Consider the following 14,617-nt stretch of genomic DNA (forward strand, 5'->3'; position numbering starts at 1 on the left):
CTCTTAAACCCCACGTGGACGCGGAGCTTGATCCGATGAAGTAAACAGGCTGTGCGATAAGAGTTTGTTTTCACTTAGCGTCTTTCAGTGATAATAAGTATTTTTGGCTTCGGAGAGCGAAGTCTCTATGTTCCATTTGACAAATAAACGCTTAAAAGATTAGATGCTTCAAACTAAGAAATCTTGAATTTTCAGTTTAGTTCCAGTCCAACTTCCTTTTATTACAGCGTATGGTATCTGACCCTGTCTCAGTCTTTCATGGAGCTAAACTGAAAATTCAATTGAATCAAGTATTCCTACCATAGCTACGTTATGTGTAAGTAATCTCATTTTTAATTGTTGGTTTTGGTAGGAAACTAAATTGGGATTTTAGTTTTTTTGCTGAAAAGAACTGAGGGCAATTAATAAATCGTAAATTATCCATAGTAGGTTAAATAACCCAGTGGCTTGTAAACAGACACTTGGTTTTTTTGTTTCAAAAGTTGTATGCATATAATGGCAAATGAATATTTAACCTTTATCAAATCGTTTACTAATATCAGGATATCGTAGCGTAGCAAGAGAGGTGCTCTTTTAGAAACATTGAAACTATAACAATACAAGTTATATCATCAATATTTTTAGACATACTAAGTTAAAAGTTCATAAATAGATCACTATTCAACTTCATGTATTTTTGTACACGAGCTTTAATATTAGATAATTCTTTTTCTTTACTGTGGCAATTCTCTAAGGGCCATCGTAGTTCACTATATTTTTTAAGCCATGATAGAAGACTCTATTTTCTTGAGTGTAATTTTCCTATACTTAAAAGCATAGCATACAATAAAATATTTTAATAGAATAAGGTGTCAAATTAAAATAATACAAGTTGTTGGAGCTCAATATGTAGGTTATCATAGAGCTTTTCAACAGTGTAAGATGAGCATAAAGGAAGACCTGTCAATAGTGTATGGGTTGCTATTATGTTTAAACGTCTAAGGAGAACATGTAGCGGTACAGACCCAAATTGGACTTGGATCCATTACCTATTATTAAGATGTTATAAGTCGTCGTAGTGCAATATATCATTTTTAAACTTTATTATCTTTGGTGGATCACAATAATTTCCGTGTGTTTCAATAAATTTGATTTTTGTTTGAATACCTAACTAAACATTTTATACTTTCCCTTTTTCAATTTTCAATATATTAATATATTTAAAACTATAATAGCCCATGTTGTCATTCCAATGAGCCTTTAAATGCCTTTGATCGAATATCGGATATTTTGGTATTGCAACAGTTTATGTAGCACTAAACACATACGGACAAAGGACGTAGTAATAAATACCACAATTACAGAGGAATTATGTCAAACCGTACTCTAGAACTTCCAGTATGTGCTGATAGAGTATTGTATCAGGGTAGCATAAAGAAAAATGCAATAAAACGCTTACGGCATGGACGGAAGGTGTAATAATAGACAGTACAATTACAGAGAACTGATGTAGAACAGGTCACTAGAACTTAAAGTCTATCCTGTGGGAGCATTGTTTCAGGGTAGCAGCAGGGGACAGCAAAACAAACACGTACGGCACGGACGAACGGTGTAATAATAGATAGCACAATTACAGAGAACTGATGTAGAACAGTGGACTAGAACTGCCAGTGGGTCCTGCGGGAGCATTGTATCAGGATAGCAGCAGGGGACAGCGATCCAATATTAATGGTTATATTGTACACATTTGGACAACTCGTGGTTGAATCTCTACCGTTGTTGACATCGTATTTATTTACTGCATATGTTTGGGATGTCCAATAGCCCGATAAGGCAAATGGGATGCGCGGTACCAATGTTAAACTGTTTGCTTTCATATATTGTAATTCAATGTTTTGTTTTCTCCTCGCTCTAACAGTTATATTATTCACTCTAAGCTATGCTAAAGTTCGTGGATCTCTTGTTTCTTGATTTGTGTAAGAAGGTTTGCCTGTTTTTACTGTGCAGGGAAATAAACTGTAGCTTAATAATTAAATACTTAAATTAATAACTAAGTTTTAAAACATTAGAAATTACGGTGTATTTAAAAAATAGTTAGTCTAATCCGTGTATAAAAAGAGACTTTTTCGTTGTAAAAATAATAATAAATCACTCATATAAATTTTTTTGATACTTCATATTTTCATTATAAAAGACTTTCTTGACATAATTATTAAGTTGCCTGCTTATCCGTGACAATCCTTCATAGAAAGATGCAACAGACGTTATACTTATGATCCAACGAAGAACTCTCTTGAATTTTTGGATCAGAACCTCAAATTGGAACAAATTTTCATAGAATTTAATGTTTTTGTTACATCCCGTCGAGCTTATGAACTCTACGTAAACATAACAATACGCAAAAAAGAGAACTGAAGAGATAATAGTAATACTTATCATATAACAATTGAAAATAAATAAGGCCTTGTATATAACACATTGGTTGTAAATAAATTATACTTATTGAATGAAGATGGATCTCCAGAAAAATACCTACATATTTCTTTATATTGTTTGTATTACCAACGTTTTGCAGTTATATAAACAGTAAACCCTTTATCAAAGCAAAATACAAATCGTAAAATTACACAAGAGAAGCTGGAAATTTAATAGTTCAGGTATTATTTTATTCCAAAATATAAAAATTCTAAAATGTATCTAATGCGAAAGGTATACTCCAACCTGTTTTATCTTTTTACAACCATAATTTAGAATATGTGCACCTCTGTACGTTGAAAATGCAATGAATTTGATTATGCTTTTAACAATCCTGTGTAAACAATAATGGTTTTAGTTCTATATTTATAAATGATAGAAGTTTTTTACATATAAAATGGACAATGCTATGCAATTAGTAATAAGGATAACATTTATAGATTACTATTGGATTGTGAAATATGGAATTTTCTGTAATCTCCTAACATCTTACAAAACCTGTGTTATCTGTTTACGATCATCATTTAGAATAAATGCACCTCTGTGCGTTAAAAATGGTAATGGATTTGATAATGTTTAAAAAGTTGTTATTAAAAATAATTGTTTTAGTTATTTAATGATAAAATATATAGTTTTGACATATAAAATGGAAAATGCTATGCAATTAGTAATAAGGATAAAATTTATAGATTAGTATTAAATTGTGGATATGGAATTTTCTGTAATCTCTGAACATTTTACATATGTTGTGCCCGATGAGAGAGTAGCTAGAAAGAAAAGAAATTGGAATAAAACATAAATTAGACGTTTTACATAATTTAAAAACCGCAGAAGTTACTTTTTATTACAAAAACTATTAGAATATAACAATTTATGACACCCAATAATGATTTTTACAGAAGATTGTTGTGATTTTTTTATTTTATTATTATTTATTATGTTATAATTTCTTATATATATATATATATATATATATATATATATATATATGTTTTCTAAGAATAATATGTAGAATTTATTGATACATTTATAATTATATTTAGATACATGTAAGTAAATCACGTATTAACGAGCATATGGGTATTTTAATTGCTTTGTCTGTCGGTACGTGTTCACTCAAGACAACAATGGAAAAATTGAAATTCTAAGAGGATTAGTACAAAAATAAAAAGAATAAAATGTTTACGTTATCTTAAAAATATGTTGTATGTTTGCATCCATTAAATACAACGACAAGGCCACCAAACAGCCACAATGGGAGTTATAACAATACACTGAATCCTGTTTATCGGACGTGGACTGACCATTGACTGGAGAGCGGCCTGGAATAGCGGTATTAATCATGAATAGGCTTAGCATAACGGTACGAGGCAGGGTTTCATCTGTAATACGATTTTCTTCAGATACATGCCTTTGCAGTTGGCTTTATTGTGTATATCAGGCAGAAGTAATAAACATATATACATATATTCGAGTTATCTAGGTAATACCACATTGATTATGGATACACATTTGTATTACTGAGCTTAGGCATTAGATAATATAGGATTATGTAGGAGCATTCAATACCACGTAATGCCTAGCTATTGCTGTCGGGTATTTGGTCAACAATAGTACTCTGCGTACGAGGTCACGGTTGAAACTATCCTAGGCATTTTAAGGAATTAGGATTGATCTCTCGGAGCTTGGGTATTTAGGAGTAGCATGCAGTATTTAAAAGGAACCTTAATTTTATCTCTGCAAATAATAAGATTTACTGAATGAACACACCTTCGTAGAAAAGTTGAAGGATGTTTCTAATTATTGAAACGTATTAAATAGTGATTTATTAGGATCTTCTATAAAAAAATGACAAGTTAATCATTATGAGGAATGACATCTGTATTTTGAATAGGGAATTTGAATTATACATTACAATTTAATACGTTTTGAAGAAGAAAAGAAACATAGGGAATCCGTATGATAAATAGTATAACCATATAACATAAGTACAATACATGGTGAGACACACAATACGTCTCTTTTAGTTTATCTCATAAAAGATTATCAAAATTTGTTACACTATTCTATCCTTATAGATTAAATTTATTTTAGGAAATTCCACAAAATTGTTTAAAAAATTTGACAAAATGTCCCAATTTGTAAAAAATGATTGATGTTGGAAATCTATTCACTTTTAAAGGTCTCATTAAACTGCAACCCTTACCAAAATAACTTGTGGAAAACTAAAATATCCTAACCTTATTTAAAGTCTGCTAATACCAATTGTAATTGATTACAAATATCTCTCACAACAGGGACTAAACACTTTTTATAGCTCTATCAGTTTAAATCCTTGATACTCAATTATACTGTATGTCGATCGATATTGTATGAAATACCCACTATGTACTGTGTACTAAAGCATTGTATAAATAAAATGTTATATTCGTGTTACTATTAAATTGTAGGCAAGAGGCATATTGCTGGGGTATTTAACAAAATTAACAGCGGAACTTTTAATAAGACCTACTAAGTATGGAATATGATAAAACGTCAACAAAAATAAAAATCCTTAAAATTAATATTATTAAAAACCGGGTCTAATAATTTGTACATCCCATGTACGATTGCCTCAAAACAACATTTAACTGTAAAAAATGGCATATTGCAAACAGAATCATAAATGTAAATTAATACTATTAGAAAATTCCAGAGTGAATATTGTGTTACATATATAAACGTAAACTATTCGTTTTCATATTCATAATTTCTACAAGGATATAATTTAGATGACCTAAACAAAGTTATGGGTATCAAACTGGTTCCATACCTTGTGTCACTCTTAATACGTAGACAAGCTATTCTTAAAAGATGTTGAAAAGTTTGATCAAAAGAAGTACTGAATATAAATAACACGTTAAATATTTCACCGTACATGAATTTTTATAATTTTATAGCGTAGTATATTATAAACAAAATCTGTAAAAAGCGGAAATTCTAGTGCAATTAACATAATGAGTAATGTTTATGGATAGAAAACAACAATTTTAAATAATATTCTTTCATTTCTTACTAACATTTGGGTAGTTCTGAGGAGAGATTTAGCAAGCAGCTGAAAACATGAATTCGTTTTCTTCGATATAGGTTTAAAAATGTGGACGCAAATATGTTTTTTAGCGCTTATATTTAATTATTCCTGAATGAGGGTAGATACTTTTGTATTTACCCAACTCCCGAGGCGATATAATCCATATTAAAGGTTTTTTTTATTTAGAAATATTGTATGATTTCTAACGATGACCTAACTGTTTCAGATGTCCCGCGGTTTGGGGAGCCCATCATCAACGTGACTGCTCCTGTAGGAAGGGAGGCTACACTTGTTTGCGTTGTCGATGATCTAGGTTCATACAAGGTCTGTTACTAAATCATGTTAAATTACAGGTATACTAAAAATGTATATGAATATAAATATATTCAAGTGAGAGATCCGGGTTCGACTCCCGGCGGAGCAAGTACGTTTTGCGATTCAATGTTTATTGAAATTAAATAAGGCAATTGCCATGTATACAATTTAATGTAAATAAAAAGTCGTTTGACAGGTATTTGGTCTTCCAATCATATGTTAGTTTGCTTATTTAAATGCATATGTGACAGATACGGCCAAATACAAAATAATTGAATCGGAAAAAGTAAGCGCTCTGTGGTGTAATGGTAGCACATTCACCCGGCAAGTGAGAGATCCGGGTTCGACTCCCGGCGGAGCAAGTACTTTTTGAGATTCAATGTTTATTGAAGTCGGAACATTTGTCGGAGATATCTCATATACGAGTAGCAATGAAGGTGTTTATAACATATAACATACTGTACCTAAGTATAGTATATACTATACTTACTTAGCTATATAGTATAGCTAAGGAGATATTATAGTTTAAGCAATTTATTTTGTGTGACAATATTGAAAAGAATAACTTTATATGAGTCAAAATTTATAAAATATTTTTCATAATTTCCATATGTTTATATGGCTTTCGCTGTCAGTTTCATTGCAACATATTCTAAAACCCTTTCCATTTCTTCTTCAAAACAATCTCTCTAAAAACAATTTACGTTACATATATTTATATCAAACAATATTTCTATATAAATGGTAAGTCTTACCTGTATATGATAAAATAGAAGCAATTTAAGTGATGTTTACTCTTATTGTGATTGGCTGAGCGTCAGCGAAGCCTATCGCTCAAGCGACTGGAACAATGTATGTACGTCTCTGTCTCCATAATATCTTGAGAACAAACTAACCTAAACACTTGAAATATTGTAATGTGTTTTGTTTCTTATTACATAATGAGTTCGATAATGGTTAGTGTCACTAAATGAGATAGGGCTGAGGGTTTAAGAATATTCTAAAATATTTCTTAAGGGTATCCATGACTGCAACGAGTAACATAGTACACATAGGTAATTCAACCTGAGGTCTTGTCACAACAGCCTTAACTTTTATTAGGTTAATATAAAATTCTTTTGCGTCGAAATATTTGTTTACGCAATTTATTAATTGAAATATTTTGGCCTTTCTGTGGAGAGTCATTCTTAGCCAACAATAAAATATTCGCTAATGCCCAGTGAAATTCCACATAGTGAAATACACCATATTAAAACTACATGCTGCTTATGTAGAAATGAAGCAGCATGTTACAAGTCTACAGTTACAGCGTGTTTTAACTATCTTCGGTCAGACATTTAGATATACAGACATACATATGTAAATAAAGTGTTCCAGCCTCCTAAGTGGAAGGCTTCGTTAATACTGAGCCGTTATGCAATTAATAAAATATTTTATTAACTGATACCTAACAAGTTATGAATTAAACAAAATATTTTAAATTGAAACACAGAAAATGAGCAAATACTTTTTTCAAAATATATACAGTTATGATATAAGAAAGTTTCATACTCAACTAATAAAAAAATTTTTTAAAGTCTACTATATTTTAGATATAACATTCCTTCAATTACTTTACAACTTTAAATTCAGTACAAGCGTATATCATAATTGCAGAGTAAATACCATGCAAAAAATCTTGTTATATACACAACGTTTTATTACTCATTTATTAATGAGTAGTGTATGGCAATCATATAATTTATAGGTCGTTTGGATAATACTTTTTTCTTACATGTGGTTAGACCATATTAGAATGTTAGACTTTAGTAACGAAATTGTTACTGCAATTAAATATTCGAACGTATACTGCTAAAAATTGTTATAAATGGTGGCATCAATATTGATTGTTTTATATAAGTTAATGAAACATCAAACATTGCATTTGAATATTACTATACCTTTTGGGCGATGTTGTATTCAAACTTCCCTGAATAAATTAATAATTGCATGTCACTTGAAAGGGAAAGCGTACTCACTTCAAGGGTTGTGAACGTAGACAACAAAGGATACGGTAAACACAATACCATTACTCTTGACAGGGACTTGACGTGGTAGATATGTTATTGACAAGTAAAAAAAAACTGGAAAACTGAGATCGAATCCAATTACCAGAATAGGCGCAATGAATACTGTTTTGATTTTTAATACAAATTATTTTTATATTCCTTTATCCATACAGTGTTTTAAAAATGTGAAGGCTATGATGCAGCTATTAAACTATGTATATTAAACTGGTACAATTTCCTACTTTACTTTAAGTGTGTAACTGTAAGATTTTCATTTTTAAATTAGCTTCAAACATTTGTACTACATCCTACCCAGGGGTTCGTCAACAAATTTCAAATAAATATACGTCTAGGTGCCATGAAAATACAGTAAACATCAATTTCAAGCGGGTAAATCGCTGAAAATCCGAATCAAAGGTTTTCCTTCAACACGTAGTGGGCGTTTAAATTTATAAAAAAGTAGTATTTTTTCCTTATTGGTCATTTTTATTTCTTTCGGTATTTTTCACTATTCCAGAATATGAGAACTGTACGATATGAAAGTTGTTAATAGATTGAATAGTATAAAGTTTGATGAAAACTGTTTTTCTTTCAAAATCTTAGATAAAATAGCACATACTGTGTTGTTGTTAACTACTACCTTCAAACCAATAGAGGGTGAGTTAAAGTTCATTCATGACACTAGTTAACCGAGACACAATGTATGAGTGAGTAGCTGCTAAATAGTGTGGTGTAGTTGCTATTGAAACAGCTGTATACTTGTAGTACACTTTTGTATACTCTGTATATATTTAATAGCGAGTGCTTTATTTCATATATCGTTTTAGAATGTTATGTAAACGTACGTTCTTGATACACAGTGGAGAAATTACTTCATGCTAGATGGAAAACAATACAGTAGCACATTCATATCTTTCTATTAAAAATACTTTCATATTTGAACTTTCATATTTTTAAATAATTTCTCTTAAATAAAAAAAGTTATTTTGGTCTACCTTTACCAGGCAGACTATGTACATTTTCTTTCATTAAAAGAGATAATTCACGTACAAAATTAACGTCTAAATGGATTGCTAAGCGCTAACCTTGAGAATGACTGAACCTATTCAATATTGTTATGAAATATTCGTTGAAATGAATAAATAATTGGAAAAGATTACTAAAGTATTTTTGAATTTAGAAAATATACTAAATTAATATACATTACATACACTAAACCTTTATACTCATAAAATACAGATATATCGTTTGCATTTAAATTAAAAACAAATATTGTATAAACATATAAAATACACTCTACAATTAATAGAACTAAGCTTCGCTTTCTATGTACATATTTCTGTGTTTAACACTGTGGTCATTCAAATTCTGTTCTCTTGGTATATATTTGTTAAGTGTGCATGCATGAGCCTCAGAACCTGTAGAGTCAGGCTTGGTATTTATTCCAATAAAATTTATTATACGGTTTTTATTACTAATAGATTGTTTAAAGGCTATACATTGAAATCCTAATTGATTTGTTTAATATATTTGTTAAGATGTATAGATATTTAATGTAAGTCAATGATATTTTTTCAGATTTGGTATTATTTTGGAAATAACAATTTAAAAAAAATTACAAATAGGTAGATGGGTAACATTGAATCATAACAAACTGTTATATATGTATATTAACAATATTTCTAGACCATTTAAATCAAATATAGTCCTTGATTTTGGATATCAGTTTATGCTTATATTTTTTTTAAATTTAGAATGTTTCTAAATAATAGTTTCATAATTTTCAAAAGTGTAAGTTTCCCTATCACTGATGCTATGCATTCGTCATACCATACAAATTAAAATGCATACCTAATTCTGCATTTTCCGCTCGTTATTTATAGATGACATTTATACATTTTATCTACCTGTTTCCCTTTGCAACTAAAATTCACAAGTCCACAACAAGTATTTTTTATGTTTTAACAGAATAAAACAATATTTAAAATACATATAATAGATAAACATTTTTTCCCTCTATATCAACATATTTTAACGTTGTTTTTTAATGGTAAGTGTTATAAAAGCATGACCTGTATGAAGGACGCAACGTTTATAAAGAAAAAAACAATTAAGCACGGCGCTCAGAACTGCTCCCTTAAAACAAGTGATGACTCTTACGAAAAGAAAATAGTGCAGCATATGAAGTGGGCATGATAGTAGCAAAAACAGTAATAAGTGATGCGGTCGTTATATACCCGTACGCTGACCCGAAGAGATGCTTGCATTTCAGTAATAATTGCTAACCTTTTAACGGTTACGTTTTTATCCCAAATTTAGGAAGAATAACCGTGCATAAATAAACATGTATATTTTTGGTTCAGATAATTATTATAAAAAATACTATTAGCATTTAATTTGCAACATAATGTTGTAATGACATAGGCGCTCATAGGATTAATCTAAATAAGCAAAGTTTTTACTTTTAAGAAATATAAAAAAACTGCCGTTTTGTAGCAAGAAGTGGGAATTTGCCAGTTCAAGTCTTAAGCTTAGTAAAATATAGGTTATTCACGCGAATGATCTATCATAACGTTATATGATTAAACATAACATAAATATTAATCTCAGATTGCCAGAATTTTACCTGTATAAAATATTAACTATTATTCAAAAATACAGATAATTTGATTAATTTCGTTATATTATTGTATAATACTCAATATTCGCATGAAAGTTACTTGGAACACTTATGGAATATCATATATACGTAGGAACAAACGTTGTGTATAAGAACTAACATTGCTAGAATTATGTCGCTTAAAATAAAACTCTGGTCTTTTACTCGATGATGAATAGTAACTTAGTTACAAACATTTCGTTTTGTAAACTTAAGCGGCAGCTAATATGAATCCTTGAGATATTCCAAGTAGTTGCAGGAGTGATAATTATATTTTGTTGATTATTATTTGGAAATATACTTATCATCTGATGTTTTAATTGGGAATTATATTGTATAAATCATATTATAAATATTATCAGCTTAGGCTAAAAAAAACAACATTTTTTAGATAGTTTAGAATCGTCAACAAATTTGCCCATACCATGTATATTATTTTTACATATATATATTTTTTTACTGCCGCTACCTTTCAATTAACAATATTTTGTACAAAACATTTAAATAAACACCTCCAAAGTCTCAACGATGCCTATTAACAAAAAAATAGTAATGCATTTTTACCCATATAATCTAAAGACCTGGATGACTCTACGCCCGTTTTCTGTTACCCCAATATTGGAGCAATGTCATTATATAAGTTTTTTCTTTACTGTCACTAACAGCAATAAAAGAAAAAATTATATTCAAAGTATACAAGAATAAAGGTTAAATAAAATAGTCTAATAATTTAAATAAAAGTATTAGACTTGTTATTGGACTTGGGACAATATTCAAGATATGATTAAGTACAAATAAGCTTACATCTTTAAATTCAAAACAGCCAGATGAAATTGTATTACTCCCCATATGAAATACAAAAATGTCTGTCTTAATGTATATATATATATATATATATATATATATATATATATATATATATTAATATACATTTGTGACAACATTTGAAAGGTAAATTCCAAATAAATACAATGACATAAACAGCATATGTCTTCAATGATCCTAGACAAATTTATGGGAAAACAACTCCTTACATCTAGGGTGTAAAATAGGTTTGATACTCCTCGATATATTCTAAACGGATTGAGATATCTATGTACAACGTTCACCAGACTTTATAAATTACTTTCTTAGAGTAATACGAAATTTGTGTTATCTATCTTGTAATATGTCATTTAAAGGTCCATTCAATGGAATGATACTAAAAAAGCACCTGTACGGGTTTCTAGTCAAAGCTAAGGGGAAATCATGAAATAATAATCTGTAGGGACAATTACAATATCTAGCACATATCAACACAAGCATGAGCGATATCTATGATTAAGACTTTTAGGGGCCCAGCTTATTTTCTTGTGTAGTACCTGATTCTGATGTGCATAGTTTCGGTAAGAGGTATCTTTTTTCTACATGGAATTAAAATGTAAGGGGTTATTTGATCATTTTATAACTAATAAATTCATTATTAAATAAATACAAAGTATGTAATATAGAATTAGTTGTTCGATAAATAAAGTTCTATTAGTAGTTTTTCTTTCACTATTCCAATGTAATACTCATATAGGAAAATAAAATCGATATATAAAACAACCGGAAGGTCATAATATTTATGTGATTAAATACCATATTATATTGCAATCATCAATACAATTTATTTTTTAGGTTACACAAACGAGAGTGTTATAGAATTTTTCAATCGCTTATTTTCAATAATAAGAATGACACTAGGTGTGAAGCACAAAGGCAGCTATGACAGACAGGCTGAACCGGGGATAACACGTACAGCAACTGTCACTGTCCTAATCATCAGACTTTGATGTTGACATATTGGCTTTATTCACCCGGTGACACATTCTTGTTTCACGAAAAAACTTTTTCAAAATTCAAATGGAAATATTTACATGTTAGTATTCATGAAGTGAATGAAGACAGCTAGTACGTGCTTTGAGTTCATGTTTCGAGGTGATTGTCCAGTGCCTCCACATGAAACATTGATTAAAGAAATAATTTTTCAATAACTATAAAAGTTTGGTTCATTTCATAAAACATCTTTGTACTACTTAATGCAAAAGCAACTGTACTGATGGAGTTATTAAATTCTAAGACCCATAACAATATATATTTTTTAATGTTGTTGGAAACGAAGAAGAATAAAATGTCATCAAATTGTCTTTATAAGAAAAATTAAATCTAGAGAAGAATGAATACTTCTTCGGTATGTAAAGTTTCTAGGTTGCCAAATTTATTGGATTGACATGAACAAATATTTAACAAGTACCTTTTTTAGCATTTAGTATCCATTATCACACATCTGATATACATTAAAAAACCTTATATAAATGTAAATATTACAGATTATCTAAATATTACAACGCGTTTTATATATGTAAAACAGAATTTTGAATACAATTCTTAAAATTAAATAATACAAACGTCGCCAGTTATTGAGAATACAATATGTTGTATACTATACATTATTCTGAAGGATTTACAATAAAAATAAATAGACTAATATAGATACCACATATTAAATATTGAAGAACTTATATACATTAGAAATACATTTAAACATGAAGGTTATAATCTGTTATGATAATTTAACTACTTTCGATAGTAAGGACTGCCTTCTTCAGACACATCGCTATTAGTTATTGAATAGCTATATATAGAAATGTAAATAGTTAACTCCTAAATGTACCAATAACATAGCTAGATAAAATTATACAACTATGGGTTATAATTAGCATTAACATTAAATTATAATTTTCCTTAAGATTAGGCTGTTTAGAGTGGAATGAAAATTATATAATTTAGATAATGCGCTTATTTATGTAACAAATCAGACCGAAAACGATCTCAGTATATTAATGATTAAGTATTTATAGTAGTTAAATTTATTTAACATCAATTGTTAACTAATCTACTGTTCCTTAAATAATCATCAAATACACTTAACTCCGTGTTTCATGGATGGATTGATTGCCATACTTCTCAGGCTAGTTACACATTTGGGTTGATCATCTAATAGGGTAAATTGATTAAGTACTCTCATGTAATATGTCTTTACACCCTGGGCGTGTCTTTGCTCAAAAATAATAAAATTGCATCGAAAGTATCCACTGTATTTATCATTGGTGTTTTTTTAAAGTGACCTTAAATCTTTACTACAAATTTAACAAAGAAAATCTTGGTCAATTGATTATAATAATTTTACAATAACTAAGTCATTTTGATCTCAAAGCCACCACACATTTAAAACATTATAACACAGATAAGCCTACGTGTTTTACTGGCTATTGGTCCAATAGAGCACAAGACTATAGAAATAGATCCTCAAAAGATTTAGAAATCTCCAGTCCCTATAACAGGTTTTAGATTGATTTACCACTGTTCGAGAACTGGAATTCATTCTAAAAATTCTCCTAAAAATATACATATATATATATATATATATATATATATATATATATATATATATTGAAAGGTGTTTTGTAGATGTATAGGACCACATTTTAGCTAGACTCAGTTGAATGGTGTTGTTTTGAAATAGTAGGATTTGAAATCTGCAAGTTCTTGACCTTCACAGATCCCTGCCAATGGTTTATACTACAAATTTCACTGAAACTTCAGGAACAGTAAAATTGATCAAACAAATTCCTGTCAGCCTATCCGAAACGAATTATTACAACGAATTTAGGATACTTTATTCAACGAAGTCTAATTCAATATTTAAAAGCAGATTAATCGTCATTCATACAAAGTTCTAAATAATGCAAGCTTTTTTTTGTTTTAGAGTCTTCATAAGTTGAAAAACATTGAAAGTTCTACAGTGTCTGACGTGTATTGATTCTTTCCATCGACATTTGCTCCTCAACTAACTGGCGGGTGGGATGTCACAAAGCCATGGTACGCGAGAGGGCCTCATCCCCGGTTTACCGGCTTGTCAATCAACTCTAATGCCGATATTGTGACATTTTTCAGAGCGCGCGTCACCCTATCCCAGGGATAACACACCAAATGTCAACCGGCAGTATTCCGCTCTTGTAAATGTCAGTCTTGATTATCCTGCAGACC

At 29.7% G+C, this 14,617-nt stretch overlaps 1 protein-coding gene across 1 annotated transcript in view; it reads left to right on the forward strand.

Annotated features, from left to right (window-relative positions):
- LOC124362928 (opioid-binding protein/cell adhesion molecule homolog) overlaps positions 1 to 14,617 on the forward strand; it is a 291,364-nt gene that overhangs the window by 257,022 nt on the left and 19,725 nt on the right. The window contains exon 2 of the mRNA XM_046817824.1: positions 5,751 to 5,848. Coding sequence (XP_046673780.1) covers positions 5,751 to 5,848 — 98 coding nt within the window. The remainder of the gene's footprint in view (positions 1 to 5,750; positions 5,849 to 14,617) is intronic.

The sequence above is a fragment of the Homalodisca vitripennis genome, chromosome 5 (genome assembly GCF_021130785.1).
Source record: "Homalodisca vitripennis isolate AUS2020 chromosome 5, UT_GWSS_2.1, whole genome shotgun sequence".
Taxonomy (NCBI): domain Eukaryota; kingdom Metazoa; phylum Arthropoda; class Insecta; order Hemiptera; family Cicadellidae; genus Homalodisca; species Homalodisca vitripennis.